At 36.5% G+C, this 23,025-nt stretch overlaps 1 protein-coding gene across 1 annotated transcript in view; it reads left to right on the forward strand.

Annotated features, from left to right (window-relative positions):
* Positions 1-23,025, forward strand: part of e (nonribosomal peptide synthetase ebony) — a 126,997-nt gene that overhangs the window by 53,477 nt on the left and 50,495 nt on the right. Inside the window, exons 3-6 of the mRNA XM_089090889.1 lie at positions 806-973; positions 8,679-8,875; positions 14,535-14,630; positions 19,385-19,472. Coding sequence (XP_088947015.1) covers positions 806-973; positions 8,679-8,875; positions 14,535-14,630; positions 19,385-19,472 — 549 coding nt within the window. The remainder of the gene's footprint in view (positions 1-805; positions 974-8,678; positions 8,876-14,534; positions 14,631-19,384; positions 19,473-23,025) is intronic.

The following is a 23,025-nucleotide window of genomic DNA, read 5'->3' on the forward strand; positions in this document are numbered from 1 at the left end:
CCTAACATCTGACTTTTTACGTGTTGTGATACGCTAAGACTAAGTAAACGGGCTTGTTGGATAAGAATCATGGAATACTCGAACACAGTATTAAAGTTTCAAGAATTCACTTGGAGTTCTGTTAAGACTGCGATTGCATAATTTTCGAGTAAGACGGTTTTACCAAGTGTAAAAAAACAAGACAAGAAATGTGGATAGGTGTAAAATTTTATCTTTGAAAATATGAGTTTTAGTAGTCACCGACGTAAACGTTGTTCCCTGATCGAATACGGGTTAGTCCAGCAGACATTCCACAGTCATCACTTTGCTGCAATTTGTAATTGGGTGAATTAACGTTTATTCAGAAAACACATTGTTGACATTGCTACGATTAGAATAGATACTACGTCGTTTAATACCATAGACGTATTAATATATAACATAGTAAATATAATCAAAATAATACATGTATATGTGATCCATAACATGTGTTTCTGGCACCAAAATTTTCAAGTATTTTACTCTACGAATTTTTTCCTTTCCAAGCTCATCAGGACCAGGACCGAGCACGAAATTTATAAATAAATTAAGATTTTAATCGTATTATGTGCAGTACAGTGAAATTTTATTTTGCGTGGAATGTTATAGTGAGTTAATCATTGGCAATGATATTGCTGATGTAAGATCTCCATTAATCTGTTTCTTTGAAGTCATCAATTAAAACATATGCTAGTTACGACTGTTTTGATAAAATTAATTTTAGCAATTCAGTTTAAAAAATTGTGACCATTTAAAATTTATATCGTTTGATTGAATTTCTTAAAAGGGATTGCTGTTGACAACTGCAAGATTTATTTGCTGGATCAGAACTATCACTTGGTGAAAACAGGAGAACAAGGTGAAATATACATTGCTGGAGCTCATGTTGCCCTGGGTTATGTTGGTGCAAAAGGATCAGAGAGGTTCATTAAAAATCCCTACGCTACATCTAAAGGTAAGAAAAATACAGCCTTTATGAAAGTAGTTGGTAGTACTAGAGTCGAGTTTTAATTCTTTTGGAGGGGGCCTGGGCTCATCTATTTTTATATAGGAAAGTCCAAAGTACATCATTGAATTAAGGGCGAAAAATTTACCCGTTGGGGCGAGCAGAAAATACTTAGGGAGGAGGCAGGGGCAGAATGGTCCTTATTTTTGCCCTGTGAGTGGAGATAAGGATCAGACAGTGGGTCACGTTGTGGGTGACTGCAGAAAATTGAATGAATTGCTAAAGGATTTGCTAAATGAATTGTTTAAGAAGATTGCAGGTCTGACGAAAGATAGCTGGCGAGGATGGTGAGGGATAAGTGTGGAAAGATTAGGACAATTTCCAAGGCTAGTAATGGAGCATTGAAAGGAACTTTTGTAATTGGTGTAATGTATTTTTTTAAGTAGTGTTTATGTTAGTTTTGCTTGTATTATTTAGAATTGAACTTTGCATTTTATAACTGTCATGATCCTAAGACTTTTAAAGCAACGAAGTTATTATCACTATTATTATTATTATCATAATCATACAATAAGAAAAATAAGACTAAATTGACTAATTGAAGAGGACTTTCAAATACCAAGGAAAGATATGTTCAAGTTATCTTCAAATACCAATGCTCCTACTTAACTTAAATGGATTCAGATCGATAAGGTGACAGATCGATTAAAAGACTGATGACCAGCCAAATGAGACAAAGTGAAAATCACCTTAGCATGACCGAAACTGAACCCTAAAATTAAATACAAGAACATTTAGTTCCAATTAATCACTGCTAGATTATCAACATTTCGATGAGAGACTGACCCTTTTGTCTAACAACTGGGATGACGACCTTTAAAATTTATACTTTGTCTCACCGAGTCAATCCTGGCCAGTATTCTTAAGTTTTGAGTTTCGGCGGAAATTAATTAAAGATCACAAATAATTTCCCTTTAGTGAAGAAACAAATTATGGATAAACAAAAAGTAAATAAAAAACTCCATCTACCGCAAGCTATTAATTTCAAAATCAGTTATCAATGGTAAAATTCATAGATGCCTGAATTTTTTCTTATTTTTATGCTAGAAATTAAAATATTTGAAGTTTCAGTCGGTGTAAGTAAAAGTGGAACGGTTATGTTAAATTTGGTTTCAGGTGTTCTACAAATTCGACGCTTATGTTCTGTAATGTCATTTTCATGGACTGTGATCCAGTATCATGTAAAATGCAGTAGGAAAATTAAGCCTACAACTGTAGAATTTAAACCATTAAGCTATGAAAATACGGAGTGTGAATTTAATTCAGTTACTGCAGCAAGTGTAAAATAATTAATATCTCTGGTTGAATACATAGTAACTTACCATTTATTTATATAATCCATAATTCATTAAATAGGCGCCAGTAATTATTGTATTATTATACTTTAAACCTTTCTAGGATGGCCACGGTTTTCTTCCGAAAATTACCCCCCCCCCCCCGCGGAAATACCTCCCAGTAAAAAACCCTGCCCCTGTAAAATTTTCCAGGGGGCATTTTATGGGATGGGGGGGGGTACTTTGGGGAGTAAATACCTAGAACCCTTTCTAGCACCTAATCATGACTCGTGGCTCTAATAAAAGACCATAAAATCGATTCTAAATAGGCTACAGTCTGTGTTTTCCATTCAACTCAGTTGATATTAGTTTCTTTTGCCCTCAAACAAAAGCACAGTAACATCGGATTATAAAATGTTATTGGGGTAATAGTGAAAATTTCTTATTAAAATTTTTAGACATTTTGTACATAAATCATGACTGATCTAGGGATTATTTTTCTAGCCAGAACAGCCTTAGTGGCCACTGAAAGACTAAAAAATTGAACCTGAATAATTTGGCAACTATTGTCAAAAATTTGGTCACCACAGTAAGGAAACGCCCTCATCATCAACAGCTTCAGCCCAGTGGCGTAACCAGCATGGGTGCAGTCCACTTTATGAGTCCAATGGATAACCAGCCCCCTTTATGCCTTAAAACGGACTCTACTCGAAAATAATGGAGATGACATTAAAACTATTCAACTTTGTAGATTCTCTTTTGTGAACATGAAACTTACAACAGAGTAAAACGATTGTTTCCACAAATAATAAAACATAATAAATGATTGGGCTAAGTCCATAACGCTCTGGGATTAAAATAAACTAATACCGTTAACTTCAGGTTTTTGACTCACTGTGTGTTGGGCCGCGGTTTTGGAGGTGTATTCTCCATCGTCGACCTTAGCTCTGCTACTGGCGTCTTCTTCTCTATTGACGGTTGGTATTGGAGGGATCGATATGGCATGGAGTAGAAGGGATCGATACTTGAATAGGAGTATTTGGGATGTGGAGACAGTGTTTTTAGTTGTATTGGGATGAGTGAATCGGTTTGAATTTGTGTGTCGAATAGAGTGTGGGATTTGAAGCGTAAGTGGTTGGTTAACTGAATAAAGGTTATCATTCCTGAATTCCTTCTATTTCAATTCTTTCTCACTGGGCAGATATTTTAAAAACGTCATTTTAAACTTCTGGTTACTAAGGCAGTGGTTCACTCTTCACTAGGTTACAGCTACCACTACTGAGATTTTTATGAGCCATTGTCCACCTCCTTCAGGCCCTCAAGTTTTGACCGTCCTTCTCTACCTTCACCTTCAAACTCTGAAGTCCTATTGTGATTTACAAGTGGTTTTAATTTCTCAGTGCAAATATTTGCAACAAAACTTGGCCAGGAGAGCTTGGGGATTCCGCAGTAGCACACTTAACTTTGGTACCAACATTTTCCGCTTCTGAATCCAGACCACGCTCTGCCACAACGTCTCTGGTGGTTGATTCGATGTGCTCACAAATCAGAGCTCGATCCACCATGATCTTAATCTAATTTGGAAGTGATCTTTCGGTCTTTTTGTTCTCTACTCTTCATGTCACCCCCTGGAAAGTACCGCCCAGGATAGTCCACGCCTCTCGAGCTACACCACTGTTTCAGTCACATGGAGTTTCCCTAAAGACCTTAATATAGCATATAATTATTGTTTTCACTCTAAAGTAAAGGAAGTAGCTACACAACTGACACAGATGCTGTTTTGTTTGAACAAAATGCGTGGGGAAGTTTATCTTGTGGGCTGTCTGTTCCTCCTGGAAATTCTGGAATATATATAATAGTAGGAGAAAAAAAAGTTTTGACCAGGAAAAAATTGGTACAGAAATGGTTTCTTCACCATCCGGACCGAAAAAAATGCTTAACAACATATCAAAAATCTAAATCTCTAGCTATTGTTTTTTTAATGTTTTTTATTTATTTTCTCAAAAACCGAGAAAAAAATTAAAAACGTAAACTATAATGTTTTACACATCTTTTTAGATCAGCTTTTGGCTCTGAATTCATTTCTGATACTCATTTCGTTACCTGACCAAAAGAAAAATATTTATCAGCAAAAAGAAAAAATGGGAAAAAAACTGTGTCTTTGGGGAAAAAAACTCTTACCAGCGTTTATCAAGGTCTACTATGGAATAAGTTTGTCGTTCTTGTAGTCTATTTGGCTATGTAAACGAAAGGCTTAGAAAACAAAGACTAAACAACAATAAACAGGAATGACGAAACACCTCAGCGCCAAACACCATGAGACAAGGTAGGTTCTAACTTAATGTGTTCAGAGAAAAGCTTTTATCTTATTTTTCAAATAAATAAAAATTGCACATCATCAAAATGTAGGAACTAGATTTTTCATCATCACAGTTAACTGTTATTCTTCTTCACTAAGTTCTTCTTCTTGAAACTTCGAATTGTTGCACGAGCTTCCCTTACAGATACGGCAGGCTATAGTACACTCAAGTCCGTTTTTCTTACAGGTACACTTTTCACTATCACAGCCGTCAATACGACACGAGCATTTGATAATTTTCAGCAGCTGAGATCTGTTCAGCGCTGTTGAGAGCTGACAGCTGAGAACGGATCGGCATGGAGATCTGTTTTTATTGGCGCAACAACTTCGTTATCCTGCAGGTTCCATCCCAGGCGTAAAGGGTCTACTGGGTTCCCGAGCCAGATTTGAACTTGGCAGTAGACACGTAGCGAGTGATACTTCGCTGCTGCCTGAGTCGGTGGCAGTTCTTGTGGATGCACGAAAGTGGTGGCAGTGCTCACTTTTCTGTGAAAGGTTAGCTTTCTGGCAGTATCCAGGTTCGAAACATCAGGGCAACCGTACAGTATCAACAATGCTCGCTCTCCTGCTGCCACAATATCGTCAAGCAATGCGAGCTTGTCGCCAAATATAGCAGCGCTGTCCCTGAAACTCTTGTTGGAAAGTAGCAGCTGAACGGCTTTGCCCTTTACTATTCCGTAAAGGTGAGAGGTTGTGTCACAACCCAGCACGGCATGACAGAACGGTATCAGATTGCTGTCATCTGTCCTTAGCTTCTGCTTCATCTCACTAACATCCCAAACTGAACTAATACCGCCAAACTTAGCTTCAGGTGAGAAATATAAACGCCCGGAACGTGAATCTGATCGACTGATCAGAAGAACCAAGATGTCAGTATCATCAGCAACCACGATTGTGTCTCTAAGACAAGCAGCTTCTACGGCTTTTTTCTACAATCAGAACGTCGGCGTCTCCTTCCGAGTGGAAAATTCGGAAACCAACGGCTTCCAAATGGTTGCCGAGCAGCTTCAGGAAACGTCCTTTGTTTGTCTTACATGAAAGAAACTCTTCTTTCTTCATGCAGAGGGTCATCTCTTCGGTGAAAAAGACTTGGTGGCCAACCATCCTTGCTCGACGTAAATGGGTAGCATCTTTGATTTCTGGACCACCTTCATATCCGTCAAACAAAACGATCGCACTAGGGTACTTTGCTTGTACGTAATAGACGTATGAAGCAAAGATGACCTTGAAGGTTGACCCTACCTTCCATGGAACTCGATGTAGAAGAGAATCACCATCCAAGACGATGTTACACGCAGAAGCAGGTCTTGAGGGTGACTGAGTCTCAATCCCGCAAGCCTGAAAGATCGCTTTTGCAAGCTCTGGCTTATTTGCTTTTCTCATAAGGCCATCGCTTTCGAAAAGAGAAGGAGGAATCGTACAAAGTTCATACTTGAAGTATTCTTGTCGGAGGTCAGTTTGTTGGGCTACTATTATAAGCCACTGGAAAAGGAGCGCCGGATCTATGTGCGCTACCACAGAGGACCCCGCCTTTTTGGCATTCATTAGGGTCACTTGGAATTTTTTCTTAAAGACTTGCTCCTTCAAGGTTTTTCCCGTCATCTTACTTAGAATCAACTTTCCAGCCACATCGGCCTCGTCAACATTAACATCTTGGGAAGAAGTTATGCCGTTGGCAATGTTTCTAAGCTGTTTGTCACCTCTGAACGAAGAAGATTCTCCGGAGTATCCGACGAGCTTCTGGGTATCGTCGAAGTCACGCTCCTTTCTACTGGAACTGATGTCGCGGTGCTGCTCACTTGTCGAGTAACCAATTTTTGTCAAATTTTGCATCAAGAGGTTGATCTCCAGGCATGCTGGTCTTGACAGAACCCAAATGGCTCTCTGCTGTTCTGTCATCCCACCTCCAGTTGTAAGACCGCCCGATGTTTTCAGACTTCTCATATACTCCTGCTCGTTGACAAGATCAATCAAAGCCTCCCCTTTTTTGGACGTTTTTTTATCTGGCTCAGTATCTTCGAGTATTCCAAAAAGTTCTTGCGTCGCAAATCTGGCTGGAAGGCTCTTATTTAATCGAAACATAGAAGAACAGGCTGCGTGAAAATGGTCAACTGCGTGCAGGTCTGACACTGCACATATTCGGCGGAAAACGTTTTTTGACCAATCATCATCACGGCTTTTGCACACTGCCTTTATACTCTCTTCAAAGTCTTTAGTCCGAACTTTGTACCACTCGTGTCCTTTTCTGTGAGTAGTGTTGAGATTTATCCTTGTAGTGCAGAAAAAGCAACACTCTTGGAAGTTGAAACTTGGAGTCCGTGATCGGAGTACCACTTTTTCTGCTTCCGTCTTTTCTTGCAAGGTTCGTCGTCTCTCATTCTCAATTTTAGACAGGTATATTTTGTTTGTGAAAGTCTTTCTGCAAGCAACATGGACTTGGTTCCCTGCCTCGACAGAGATGCTGGTACCTCTCGCTTTGCTAGCTTCATTGATCGCCGTAGCTCCTTTTTCTGCCAGTACCGACGTTTCTGAGGTGTCTATTGAACGTTCACATAGGAGACATAAAACTGCGGTCTCAGCCATCTAAAAAAAGAGACCTGGGAATAAGTGAGCTGTCGGTGAATGTTACAACGAAAACCCTGATTCTGAACCAAAAAATCTGTAGCTAAACCCTCCCCAGTTCAGATAGGTTACTAAAATAAATGAACTGTCAATCTTATTGAGGGCCGGCGTCGAGTATCATGGGTGCTTTAAGGATTCTTGACCAGGGAAATCTGACAGTCACATCCGCGAAAGGGACCGGCGATAGTACTCTCGCTTCCACTAGTTTTTCCAAATAGCTTTTTCCTTCCGCCTAGCGGCGTCGACCGTGCTGCACTCTAGCGACTTGTTTGCTGTACTTAAGTTTTCTTCAGACAGATGGCGCTGATAAAATATGTGTCAGAAAAGAGAGGTAGGACGAGCGTAGAGTCTTCTTTCCTTTCTATATTTCCTTCCTCCGATTCCTTTCCGCTTCCTAGTAGTTACGTTACAAAAGCATCGGCAAGAAAAACAAACAAAAATACACCTGTGTTAAATCTCTGCTCGGACTCCAAAATACTTTCCATCTGAGAAGTTTTTTGGCAGATAGGTGGCTCTACAAGGCTCAGCAGAATGAAGCAACTTTGAAAAGAGTGTAAGATCAAGGCTTGGTGTAACAAAAAGTGAATATCAGAAGGGACTTTCCAGCTGGTTGAAAATGTCGTCACCAATAAAGCTCGGTAGGAAAAGAAATGGATTCGGAACGCCGGTAGGCTATTTGTTCAGATGGGAAAAAATGAACCGAAAATTCGCGCTCCTCTTCGAAAAATACCCCGTGCTCGTGTGTCGCTTGATTTTTTTTTTTTTTTTTTTACTTCATACAAAAACAAAAAAAAAAAATAAAAAAGAATTAAATGATTAAACGTGATGTTTCTGTCTAATAAAAGAGCACAAAAACAATCATTTCTTAAAAGGGAAACCATCAATAAACTACTTTTCTTTTCACGGTTCCTCATTCTCGGATTCTGGAAATATCTAAAAAATAGGCGCAAAAAACATGAAAAAAAGGGAATTTTGCAATAGGATGGAGATTTAGATTTTTGATATGTTGTAGAGCTCTCTTTTCTGAACACAGTGGAGCAAAAATAATTTCTGTATCAATTTTTTCCTGGTTCGACCATTTTTTTCCGTATCTTTCCCCTACTATAACCTTTTAACAATAAAAAGAAATATGACAAAAATACCTTATTCCCGAACATGTGACCCTCTACCTTAGAATTTGTTTCGGCCTTAACTTAATAAACTTAAAAAATTTCTTGTACATACATGCCAAAGATAACCCAATATGTGTTATAAAGTGGCAAAATCAGAAAAAAATGCATATATTTTGAACAAAAACCGCCAATAAAAAAAAGTCAATATCAAGTTTCAAATATTTATCAGTCAAGAATAAATAGCTAAAAAATATTGGAATGTAAAATTATTTAAACTTATGTTACAGATTTTGCTCTCTTATACAAGACTGGAGATTATGGCAAAATAGTGAATGGACATCTGTCATATGAAGGGAGATCCGACAGCCAAGTCAAAGTACGCGGCCATCGAGTGGATCTTATTGAAATTGATGGGGTCATAAGATGTATCAGTTATGTGAAATCCAGCATTTTATTGTGCTACAATCCTGGTCAGATTGATCAAGTAAGCCTTTTTACTGCTCTTTAAGTTTACTGTTATACTCATTACTGGTGCTGACTGGTGCCAACCCAATGAAGTCAGTAAAATTCATTTGCTAATTTTCTTATTTTATCTTATTGCTCAATCTATTTTGACAAGCCTTTGGAAAGGTATTCAATTCAAAAATGTTGTTTTTTATGTATTAAACTACAATTTTGTTGACAAGTGATTTAACAAATATAGACTAGTTTGTTAACATTTTACATGAAACTTCACATAGCCTACTGGTAAGTAGGAATGTGCGAACCGTTTAAACTACCACTTTAATGTACAAGTTAAAACTTCGGGTTATAATAATCTGGCATAACTAAAAAAACATAAGGTTTACTTTTAAAATTCAAACACTAAAAACGGTAGTAACTTTACATTTGTCTAATTTTATCGATAATTTCATCCATTTTAAGAATTTATCTCACCATCTCACTTGCCATCGTAATTCAACTTGCTGATACCAAAAGATGTTTGACTATCCTATGTATTTTGGACTGCGTGCTGGACTGTATATTTATTTTTTATAATTTATGATTACCTGTTCTTGGAGAACAGCAAATAAAACAAGTTTTGTTTGATTTAAGCAAAGATTAAAATTGAAACTTGAAAACGGGAAACAATTATGGGCTCTGGAGCTATGCAACATAATATCTATCCAACTAGTCCAAATGAATTTACTGAGAATATTTTCCTATATATGTAGGATTATGTAAAGTTTGCACTTTACTGCACATACAAGTATTAAAAAAGAAGAATATTTGTCTAGGAGCTAAAAAGTTATTATGAAGTATGGATAAAATAACGGAATAGCCTATGCCACTGATGGGGCATAGATTAGATAGGGATTAGGTACCATAAAGAATCAGCCAATCTAGTCAATTATAAACTCTTTTAGTTTGTGTGGCCACACTATTTAGAATTGATTGGGCGGTATTGTCATAGCTTGTAGAGCTTGGATAAGAAATCCAAATAAATGGCAGAAAACTAACAGCCAACAACTACTTTCCCCAAAATCTTAAAAAAACTTGGTGACTTCTCTTGCTTTGTGCTGGAGATAGGTATATTTCTTTTCATAGAAACTTATGTCAATAGAAAGTGTAAATTTTGTCTTTTCGATCGAACGGATCGGAATTTTCTTTTTAAAACTCAGGCAAAAGTTGTCCCTAAAAACGCTCTAGTATAACTGCTAGGAAATTGCCCAAAATCACCTCAGAAGAAATGTCCTTTGATCAATTTGACGGTTCTTAGAATTTTCTTTGGTGCAACCCACTTTGGTTGAAAACTTTGCCGAAAGAATTGCAATGTCTTTTCAATCAAGTTTCATAATCAAATCATAAATTCTCAATGGGTTTCAATGATAAGCAGTCCTCTGGGAGAATTGGCTAATGAAACTTTTGCCTTTAAGACAGTCAGCCGATGTTGAGGCTCACAAAATGATGCTCACAACACACGTTTGATTATACATTATAACAATTTAAAACACAGACTAATATTGAAACTGTTATTGATGGCTAACAAATATACAAGGTGAAATAAATAACTATTAGTATGCAATTTAAATTCTCTTAAAAAATCCAAACAAAGAAAAGACGGATTATGTTAGTAAGAGGAAAGTCATTTTACAGCATAAGCAAACAGCAGACTGATTCATATGGTATCCTGTCGAAATCACATATAGTCAAACAGTTCGTGGTACCGAACTGGAAGTAAGGAGCGACCTGGCTCAATAGTAACCGAAACTTGAAAAACCGGGATTTTGATACCAATAGATAAATCAAAAGAATCATATTTTAATATTTGTTTCAAATATATAAGTTTCATCAAGTTTAGTCCTACCCATCAAAAGTTACGCGCCTGAGAAAATTTGGCTGATTTTCGAAAAAAGGGGGAAAGACCCCCTAAAAGCTATAGAATCTTAATGAAAATCACACCATCAGATTCAGCGTATCATAGAACCGTATTGTAGAGGTTTCCTATCTGCAAAAATATGGAATTTTGTATTTTTGCCAGAAGAAAGATCACGGATGTTTGTTTATTTGTTTTTTGTTTTTTTGTTTTTTCCAGGAGTGATCGTATCGACCCAGTAGCCCTAGAATATCGTGGGAGGTCTCATTCGAACGGAAATTAAAAGTTCTAGTGCCCTTTTTAAGTGACCGAAAAAATGGAGGGCAACTAGCCCCCTCCCACGTACATTTTACCCCAGAGTCACCCGATCAAAATTTTGAGATAGCCGTTTTGTTCAGCATGGTCGAAAATATAATAAATATTTCTTTTAGGATGACTTAATCCCCCAAAGTCCCTGGGGGGAGGGCTGAAAGTTATGAACTTGACCCAATGTTTACATATAGTATTGATTATTGGGAAGTATACAGACGTTTTCAAGGGAGATTTTTTTCTGGCAGTGGGGGGGGTGTCCGGGGTATGTGGGAGGATCTTTACAGGGCGGAAGTTTTCATGGGGGTATGGACATTGCTATGAAGGGGGCACCGGATTTCCCAGCATTTCCCAGCATCACAACCCTCGAACAACTCCCCCTTCTCCTGGTCAATATTCACCCCTTTAACCCCGCCTCCCACGTTCAATGTCAACAAAATCCCCCTTCTTACCCCACTGAGAGTTTGCACTGAAAGATATAAAAGAACTTTTATCCCTTACATAGTTGACATTTTCAACCACTGAATCTCCGCTGCCTCCCCTCCCCCCTCACTCACTCTTTACCTCATATTTATTAATTGTAATGCCCATTGTGCAAATTTGGAGGTTTTATATTTATGTTTGTTTGTCACCAACTAACTTATGTTTTTGTTTTCATTTTACTTTACCCCCTTGTTAATTTTACGAGTTTTTTTTGGGGGGGGGGGGGAATTTTTGCTGACTTGACATTGTCCTTCTAATTTTATCAGTTTACTTTGTTTTTGTTCGTAACATCTTTATGTATTTGACCTTGACCCTTTTAAAATTTGCTGTTGTTGTTTGATTGTTTGTTTTTGTTGTTCTTTTTTCGCTGTATTTGACGCTAAAGTGCGAATTCGGCCCTTTTGGGCTTGTGATAGCCATTTTTCAGCAATAAATCTTATCTTATCTTACCTCGCTCTTTAAGCCAAAGATTTTTTAGTACTTTCATAAGAGCTATTTATTCTAATTAACACCCTTTGTGATTAAGGGGTCATTTTTAAAGAATTTGAAGAAAATTTAAACTTTAGCGTAAAGAGCGAGGTACTGAATAGGGGGCGAACCCCCTAATATACGTATTAAAAACATATTGATATAGAAGTTCGTTGCGTAAGTTAATTCGTAAGTTGCCCCCTTCATAAACGGAAAAAATTCTGTTCGTTTTAAGTTTTAATGTTGCTCCTTACTTTCAGTTAAAAAAAACTTGTTTTTTAAATTTAATAATATGAAAGGTTTAAGTTTAGATCCATATATTGGTAAAACTCGAAACAAAGAACTAACAGACCAGAATAAAAATTTCAGAAATACAGTTATTTTTGTCTATAAAACCAGGGGCGTAATTTGCTATAGGGCAGGGGGTGGTGGCGGTGGAGACTATCCCCTCCAGACCCCTGTTTGTTCCTCCAGACCCCAGTCTACCCCCAGATGAAATTTAGTATCTTCAGAAATCTTGTCAAAACTTAATAACTGTATTGCATTAACAACCCTAAGCCTTCATAATTCAAGCATCCAGAGAAACGGGCCAGTTTTCGGTACTGGTGCGTTATATGGTCGTTTACAAGGAAACCAGTCACGAAAAAACAGCCTGACGGGTTAATTTCAAGAGACCGCTATAGAGAAATACAATGCAAAGCGTGGTTTTCATTGAGTTTACAATATTTAAACTGTTGTTTTTTGGGGTCTAGCGGGCGGGGGTTGAAGGTACCTAGATTTGGTTACGTATTTAATTTATGCTATGCTTTACCCCCCCCCCCACCCTAATGTGAAAGTATATAGCCCAAATTTGCTTATAAACTATTATATATTCATTCTATTATATATTATTTCATTATGATTAACCAAACTTGCCTTTTTAGAAGTGACCACATAATGCACCAGTAACCAGTTTTCTTTAGTAGATCTTTGTCTTTGTGGTACTATATGACTTATTTTTCGTTTTTCACTGTCATTTTCACTTGATTTAGGAAAACTGGCTCCAAGTTTGCCCCCCCCCCTTCCCCAAGATTTTGATGAATTGACCCCACTGTACAGAACGCGATGTTTTTCAATCTTTATAGAATCTTAAAAACTACCACTTCACTGAAATGACAAAACCGACCCAAAGAAAAAGGATATTCTGTTAGGAGTGGAAGATTTTATGAGTAGCATCCATAAAACAAAGAATAGTTATTAAGTCTCTCAATAATACTTCAGTGACCAAGATATCAATAACTTTTGGTACAAAATTATGATTCTTTAAAGCATTCAACCAAGCTCAGGATTCAGTAAAGCGCAAGATTTTAGAATTCCACAGACATTGAAAGGTCTAAAGCCAAATTGGCCGAACTGTTCTAAACTATATATATATATATATATATATATATATATATATATATATATATATATATATATATATATATATATATATATATATATATATATACAGTTTAGATATATATACATATATACAGTTATACAGTATATACAGTTATATATATATATATATATATATATATATATATATATATATATATATATAGAATATTTGGTCTGAATAGGCTGGACTGTATATATAGATATTGTTTTTTTGCTTGGTTTTAGATTTCATCGTTGTTTCGTAGCGTTGAAGACGCCTTGTTTTATACAGTGAAATATCCGCGTCGTTTTAGTTTGTCTTTTCCTTGTACTGGCCGTAGTCCCGTTTGTTTCCATCACCTTGATATTTTTCTCTCTACATATATTAGGAAATACAAGGAGTTATACCGTTTATTTGAGCTAGTTCTGTAGATATATCCTACGTTATTGACGAAGCAATAGTTTTTTTTCTTTAAATATTTAACTTCACTCGTTAATTCCGTGAAAAATCTTTACCTTTTTTAATTAGTTTTTACTGTCTTTTTTTTAATATACACCAATAAATTTTACAAAAAGAACCTTTATTTGACTTGGGCGATCAGACCAAAGAAGTCATTATGATCTTTTTTATCGAATTAAATATATTTTTTACTTCTGACATCTCTTAAATTTTTATACAATATCTGTGCATCTTCATCACGCAAATAAAGAGTCTGAGAGGTATGCCTTTATCGCTATCTTTCAAGATTTGCACATAAGAAACTTTGTTATATTAAAAAAATTAAATAAATAAATAATATTTTATTCGATTGGTATTTTCTTTTTCAAAGCACATTTTATTTAGTTTTCCCGTTGGCTTCTAAGAGGATGAAGGGGGTGTACGAGGGGGAGGATAGTAAAATCGGAGTTTCCTTCTGATTCTTGGCAATGGGTACCTGATTAACTGCTCATTATTGGCTGTGTAACCAACGCGGGGAATTTAGAGGTTCCGGGTTGCTTACTATAAATACTGTTGTAGTGACACATTTTTTATAGCCTAACATAAACTATAGTTTGCCTTAAATAATTACAAGATTTAGTATTGTTAAATTGAATCTACTTTGACAAATAAATAATTTAACTTTAGGAAATTCTCGCCTTCGTCGCACTTAAAGATGAGCATGGGTCTGAACAATTAGTCCTTGACGTAAAGAAGTTGCTACCACCTTATATGGTTCCGAAGGTAAGTGGCTCATGTTATTTCTTCCTTTAGTACAGCTTCTACTAGTATTACTATATTAATTCACCTCTAGTAAATTTCATAGACTGAAAACATTTTTCAAAGAACAATACTAAGTTTATTATGGTTAAACACTTGGTTCATTTATTTTTATATAGGTTTTCTTTCTTGAGAAAAAGATCTGTTTAATTAACCTAAAACATCTACTATTCAATAGTGTCATTTAGAGAGTAGAGGCATATTTTAAACTTATATTCAACGAATTTATTCTTCCAAAGAAATTTTCAGATTCCTGGAACTGGGTCTTAAAATCTTCATTAAAATCCTGATTTAAAATCTTCATTTTAAATCAGGACGGTACTTCATATACAGAAAAACAAACATTTACCGCCACTAAAATTTCTGTACCAGTATCTGAATGTAATATTTTTTTAGTGCAAGGACCAACATATAATTCCCACAAGGTAATGAACACATTTAATAAGTATTTAGCGTTTAATATACTATAAGGAGGCTAAAGGTTTGATTCTATTTAAATAAATAAAATTGAAAAAGTAAAATTATTTTTTACAATAAATAAAATTGAATAAGAAAAATTTGAATAGTGTAATTTTTATTTTCATTTCAATGCTATAATAACTGGAAAAGAGCACATTTGTAATATAAAAAAAAAACCTCCCTATAGATTAGAAAAATATGTTATTGCCTCCTCCTAAATTACCGTGAGTTGACCACAATGACCCTCCTTCTGTTCTTTTCTTGAACTTGCTCAAATAATTATGGTAGCTTGGTAGTCTTCATTCTTCTAAAGTAGAAACTTCAGAAGTAGAGCTTCGCTATTCTTGGCAGTCTTTAATCTTCTAATCTGTTAAAATGATATTATTTTTTGTTCACAAATGAGGAGGTTTGCAACAAGGTCTTCAGATAAAAAAGTGATACTCACTGCCATTTCACAGACTTACTGGGTGAACTGCTATTGGACCCAATGCGATGTGCCAAATCCTTAAACACAATCGAAAGACCGAGAAAATGAAACGAAATAAACTTTGAGTCGAAGAATATTTTTTTACTTACAATACATTTCCTGTGCATATATAATCTTTCAAGTTTATATTGCTGTACTTATGGTAAAAAAAAAAAAAATTCAGCAACTCGTTGCTTTGAGTCACACAGAGTTATGTTGACTCCAGTTTCCTAAAAGTTAATGTTTATGGATCCTGTGGTACTTTTTAACCTTTGTATGTGGGTTCCTCTTTCCTGGAAAAGGGATTTCAAGAATGTTTTTTTTGGGGGGGGATTGGGGTGGGGGTGCTCTTGAATTTAAAAAAAATTACATTGACTTTCCGCAGAAACTTCATAAATGTCTACAGACACTATCAAGTAATTATTGGTTATCTGTTTTTTTTTTCAAACTAAAACGTGTAATATCTAAAAAAAAAAAAAAAGTTATAAAAAAACATTTCTAGGCAATTACGGTTTAGCAAGCATCAGTATTTTCAGTTCGAGAAATGGCATATTCATAAAATTGTCGACCGCGCCAGGTGGACGAAAAAGCGAAATCCGGTAACTTCACATACGGCATCGATTGATATAGCAGATGTAATGATCCAACCTGTTGCATACGACTCGAAATCACTTTTTTTTTTGCCAGGGTGTGTCAATAACCAACGTGTTGACACGCCTAGATAATAAATTGATGCTAGGTTACTTGAGTATAACAACTTCTGAGATACTTTTATATCATAATTTTACTTGTAGGTGTAAATAATCAAATACTTGAATATATGATCCAATGTACTATTTTTTTTACTGAGTTGTCATTATCACGTTGTTTTCCTTTCCAAATCGACATTTCGGTGAAACTACAGCGGAAATTTGAAAAAGACTCTATTCTCTAATCGGTTTCTCAATCACTCCGGAACTGCCCCCTTCCGTAGAAATTTTTCTGGAAATCAAAACACGCGGAAAATAGCCCCCAGATAATTCCCCCAGAGCATCCCCGCCTGTAAAATTGAATAGGCAAAGATAACTAACATAGTTGGCAAGAATTTCTTATAGAAATTCTGTCAAATCCCCCCAGTGTAAAATTTTCCCTGGAATTTTCACCCCCATCCGGATATTTCCCTTCCCAAGTAAGATTCTCCCAATGGAAATCCACCTCAAGCAAAAATTCCCCCCCCCCTGGAAAACGACTGTATACTTCCCAATAACAAATACTATACGTAAACAATAGGAAAATTCCATAACTTACAGGCCTTTCCCCATGGACTGTGGGGGGGTGGTAGAGGTTATTTTACCCTTAAAGAGATGTTTATTTGATCTTTGAACTATACTGAACAAAATGGCTATCTCAAAATGTTGATCAGACAACTTTGGGATATAAATGGGCAAGGGAGGAGGCCAGTTCCTCTCCAAACTTTTTTTTAACCTAAAACAGGCACTAGAATTTTTAATTTGCGTTTGAATTCGCCCTCTCTCGATCTTCTAGGATCATTATTTCAATACGATCACCCCTGGGGAAAAGACAACAAAAAACAAACAAATGAACATGCATCCCTAATCTGTCTTCTGGCAAAAATAGAAAAATTCCGCATTTTCAAACAGTTTGTGGTAACGAACTGTAAGTAAGGAGCGACCCGGCTCAATAGTAACCGAAACTCTAAAACCCGAATTTTGATACCAATAGACACATCAATAGAGATCAGATTTTCATGCTGATTTCAAATATATAAGTTTTAATAAGTTTAGTCTTATCCATAAGTTTAGTCAGAAAATTTGCCTTATTTACGAAGTATCAGAGTACCCTACAATAGAAGTTTCAAGCTCCTATCTAAAAAAATGTGGAATTTGGATTTTTTGCCAGAAGAAAGATGACGGATGCGTGTTTATTTGTTTTCTTTTTTTTCGAGCCAGTAGTCCTAGAATATCGTGAGAGGTCTCATTCGAACGGATATTAAAATTTCTAGTGCCCTTTTTAAGTTACCAAAAAAAATGGAGGGCAACTTGGCCCGCTTCCACGCTAATTTTTTCCCAAAGTCACCCAATAAAAATTTTTTGATAGCCATTTTGTTCAGCATAGTCAAAAATCTAATAAATATGTCTTTCAGGATGACTTAGTCCCTCACACTTCCCGGAGGAAGGGCTGCAAGTTATGAACTTTGCCTACTGTTTACATATGGTATTGGTTAATGGGAAGTATACAAACGTTTCAGGAGGGATTTTTTCTGGTTGGGTAGGCTCGGAGGAGGGGATTACGGGGAGGATCTTTCCATGGAGGATGTTTCCTTGGGGGAAGGGATATTTCTATGAAGGGGGCACCGGATTTCACAGTATTATTTAAACATGCTCAGAAATTAAATTAAAAAAAAAACAAGTTTTTTCAACTGAAAGTAAGGAGAACATCAAAACTTAAAACGAACAGAAATTCTTACGCATATGAGGGGGCTCGCCCCTTAGTCAATACCTCGCCTTTTACGCTCAAGTTTGTTTTTTGTTTCGCCCGAACTAGCGCACGTCAGGTGCTCTAAATCGTTGTTTACGACAAGCACTTTAGCTTATGGCTTAAAGTTCCATACAAAAATCTCTTGTAATCGCAATATCCTGAGTTTATGGGGCTATAAATTTGACTCTAACGCGTTTAGGATGTAAAAATGAACGCATAATAATTTTAGTTAATTTTTTAATGTTTAGTTGTCCTTCACTTTCTGTGTTTTTGTGTTTGAAATATCTCAAAACACTCGGCTGCTTTTTTGCTCTTATCCTTTGTATCAATTGAAAACGCCCTCTAAAATGAGTACAATAAAATAAGAAGTAACTTCAAATAAAATAAAAAGAGGAATTGGGATCTGCACGGGTAGTAAAAATTCATAAATTCATATCATTCATTCCTGTCCAAGCAAGTTATTTCAGCCCTCTCGTTGCCACCTAGCACCCACTCAATTTGGGACTGAGTGATTTCGGGCTGAAGATTGAAAAATTGCGAGCGAAATCACAATAGCTTTTATTTGATTTTTGAACCTATGTTTGGGTCTTTCTTCCTATCAGTTGAATATTATTAATTTTAATACTTTATAATTTTACCGCTATTCCTACTTACCCATGAGTTTAAATTTATTCCCTTTCGAAAGTCCAGATTTCAGTGGAAATTAATCGGTTATGGTTATCCCCTCATATACGCAGCAGTTTCATTACTTTTTGTGGTTTATGGAGAAGAAAGTACATCACGAAATATTTATAGAGCGTTTAGAAAACTGAAGGGCATTAAAAGAATTTTAGATGTATATTACATATATTTTGAAGGCATCTTATTATTACCGTTGGTTTTTCTGCCACAACGCTGCAAAAAAGTTTTGAGCATAATAAAGTACATTTTCGTTAGTTAAAATGTTTGAACTCAAACAATTGAGGAGAATAGATGGCTAAAACTATATTTTGATGAAGAATAACAGGTTCAAATAGATCAATAGGATCAGGGGGTGGGTTAAATGCACCCCATTGATGGGTCTATAAGAACAACTTCAAGTTTTCTATTTTTTGACTTGTAGAACTTACTGGAGGAGCACATTCCCCCTGAAATTTTCCGTACCCTCGAACATGATCGCTCTACCGACAAGAAAAAAAGCAAGCCAGCTTTACCGCAGGTATTGGTACAAACGTTTTGTAAAAAAAGGGTAGGGGGGCTTTTATAAGATGGTTAAAATATTGTTTTATCTTTATTTCGAAAATCAGGTATCTAACCATTGAACATAATTTTTCAGATCATTCAAGTCGCAAGCTTACCACTCTTAGTAAATGGCAAAGTTGACAGACAGACATTACTAAAGGAGTATGAAAATTCTTTAAAACGTAAGTCTAACTGTCTTGGTCTTGCTTTTGAACTTCATTATTTGGCTCTGAAAAGGTATCAATTTGGTGGAGTCAGAGGTACTGAGCCTTTACCAAGAAGCGAATATCACATGATTCAATTTTTTTTCAATTCAATCAATCAATTTATTCAATCAATAAACTTAACAAAATACACTTCAATATAAACTCCCCCGTAAGGCTCTATGGCCAGTAAAAAAACAGGGGTGAAACAAAAATGAAGCAAATACATAAAAAACAAAAACATTTTCAGCATCATACATTCACACCTTTAAGAGACTTTCAGCCAGTTCTACATTTCAGCCAGTTCTAAACCTGAGATAATCTGCGACCACAGCTTTGCCATTTTTATGCATTTTTCTATTTGCTTACACTGATATACTAAGGCACGTTCTGTGGATAAAGGATGACAGATTGCCAAAGATTTTCCTTTTTGGCCAACCGTCTAGAGCTAAACGGAAAGCGGTTGTCCATGTTTGGGGTCGGAGGATGTCGTAATGAAAGATTTAAGGAAAATGTGAACTTCCTGGGAGGGTATAAAGAGGAAAGCTTTGAATACATTGGGATGGAAGAAGAGCGTGCGTAGGTGTGTTGGCCTCAGGTGGTTTGGTGCTGCAGTAAGCTGTTGGTAGTAGTAGTAGTAGTCATACTGATATCCATTTACTACATAATACATAGTTGCTGTTACACATATACCGGCATTTGTGCCTCCAGCAATGGAAATTTCTTAGATAGAGAGTCGTTAGGCTAGAGGAACTTTCACAACTTATATTTTTTACATTTACTTTTTGTTCATTTTTTCAGTTAATTTCATTTAAATGCGCTGGTTTATTTGGAGTTGACAAAAGCCAGTTTGGGAATGCAAAGAAATACCAGTCCTAAAAGGGGTTAGGCAGGGAGCCCTTGCATCTCAAGTTGGCTTCAATAGCTGTAGTCTCGATGTCCAAGCCCATGCCATCCCCTTGTGCATTTTAGAAGGAATCGACGGATCTTTTATAGCCTATGCAGATGACATTTTTAACCCCAGGCGAACAGTACTCTCGTTTGAAAGAAATTTTTTCACTCTTAGTCGAGAATACGCAAAGATCAATCTGAAATTTAACCCTGAAAAATCGGAAGTAGTACTGTTCAACTTGGGTAAAGCACCGGAAGGATTTACAGTTAATCTCGATTGTGTGCCGGTCGCTCCCATGTCCGAAATGAGATATTTAGGTCTCCCAATCGGTGACTCTCTAAAAACAACAAGAAGTATACTAATTCGCCATTTTAACCGTCGAACAGCCAGTGCTCACGTTAGCATGGTAGCCAGTAAATTGCGACTTAACCGTCGACTGCTAAGCAAACCTTAAAACGCATGCACGCTCCCAAATTTCCCGTATCTTGCACCGTCTGGCGAGCATTCACAGCTACAGATCGAAAGCAGTTACGGAGCATTTATTTTCGATATGTAAAGTATCTGCTTGCCTTGTCCCCCCCCTGGGCAAGCAACTCATGGATTACGCGAAGGTACGGGATTATAGACCCAACTGCCTTGATAAACAAGTGTAATGAAGCTTATAACAGGCGAGTTGACCGACACCCCTGGAGTCCCATCCTAAAACAGTAGATTGGTCTGTGAAAACGTTATGTAGGATAGCAGTTGATATTTTGTAAATGTTTCATCTTGTCAGGTAACAAGTTTTTCACTTTTTATATATCTTATAAATATTTGTCACTCCTTTTCTTTTTGCTACTTTGTTTTTTACTCCGTTTGTCAAGTGCATTACAACAGGATATAAATAAAGTTCAATACTGGAATACGCCAAAAAAAAAAATCTAAATTTTTTCATATTTATTACTGGATAGGGGTCAACGACAGTGTTAAAGGCTTACTAAAGGAATACTGGTTTTTTGTCACAGCTATAATCTGTTTTTAAGTAAGTAAGTAAGAAGTTTTTTGTAACCCGCAATGCTATATAATGAATGTGGAGTAAAAACCGAAAAAACAAAATAATATAATCCACAAGGAAATAAGAAGAAAAACACGACATAAATAATATAACAATATCCGCTGAGTCACAGATCTGAAAAAAAATAAGCGAGAGGATCACTGGCAAATACCTTCTTTGGAGTATTGGTCCTCAGATCCTTAGCGATTTTGCCAAGTAGCACTAGAGGGTAGATCTGAAACAAATCCAAAATGACAAACAATCTTGTGATTTTTGTACCATCTTGGTAAATATAGCAGGCATTTACAATATTTAAAATAGCCTCTTAGACGGTCTTTAGAAATAGCCTCTTAGACGGTAACTTAAGACGGTCTTTTTTTTCCACGTTAGAGGCTAGAAACCGGAAAGAAAAAGAATTGTAGGAGAACAAACCTATGGTAAAGTTTACATAAGCCTCGGTGGCTGTATCTTCCTCTATTAGGCGAGATTCTACCATATGAGATGTGAATACAACCAGAGACGAGCATGTAGTCGAAAGTGTACAAGAAAAAGTAATTCCAAGCCATTTCAACTTTGAGACACACTCATGTGGCATTGTACCCAAATGTAAAGGAGGAGCATGGTTAGAAATATTAAAACACAGAAACTCGCATTTTGAAGCATTTACAGAAAGTCAAAGCATTAAGCAGGATATTTATATTCTTTGTGAGGCCTGGCCAAGCATGACTAACTAGCAGTACGTCATCAGCATAGGCAATGTTACTAACAGCAGCATTTTCTAATAGCACAGAAGGAGACAGCATTCGCAAACAGTCCGCAAGCACAGATATATCAGACATCCATTCTAACCGAACGAGCGAATTGAAATACCAACATTGAAGAACTTTTACGACGGAAGAGTCCATTCCTGCTCTAACTAAGTAATGAAGCGCTTGCGAATGTACAACATTGTCAAAAATGCCCGAGATATCAAACGAGCAAATATAAAGTGGCTTTTTTAGCATTGTTGAAGAGATTAGCAACTGATCAAGTATATGATGGGCTTGAGAGCAATCAAAACCAGCTTTGAGCCCAACTTGATAATGAGAAAAATCACATTTAGTCAAAATTTCAGGCAATACAGCATACTCGAACAGCTTCCTCATGAAGCAGAACTCTGTAATTCGTCGATAACTGGAACACTGATCTGCGTCCTTTGCCTTTTTCAAAACTGATGTTACGATTCCCAAAAGAAAAGTATCTGGAACTAACGACTGAGCTAAACACATCTGGAATAGGAGCTGAAAGTGTGTTATAATGGACACTTAATGGCGAAGTGATTGTAACGCAGACCATCCATATCGGGAGCGCTTGATTTCTTAACCCTCTTTAAAGTGCGATAGATATCACCACCAGATATTGACAATAAATGGGCTTGCTGAAGAGCTTGAGGAATAGTACTATGCAATAAAGAAGAAAACACGGACTGGATAGAATGATTAAATGCAGAAAAAATACGAATAAAATGAGAAACAAAATCACTAATTTTGATAATCGAAACTGTAGCAGGCACACTTGCTGCTATTAATTATATTGGAGCAAGATTTCCGATCCGAGAGGCCATCCAA

Source organism: Artemia sp. Qi Xiang Cuo, chromosome 6 (genome assembly GCF_049724085.1).
Source record: "Artemia sp. Qi Xiang Cuo chromosome 6, ASM4972408v1, whole genome shotgun sequence".
Lineage (NCBI taxonomy): Eukaryota > Metazoa > Arthropoda > Branchiopoda > Anostraca > Artemiidae > Artemia > Artemia sp. Qi Xiang Cuo.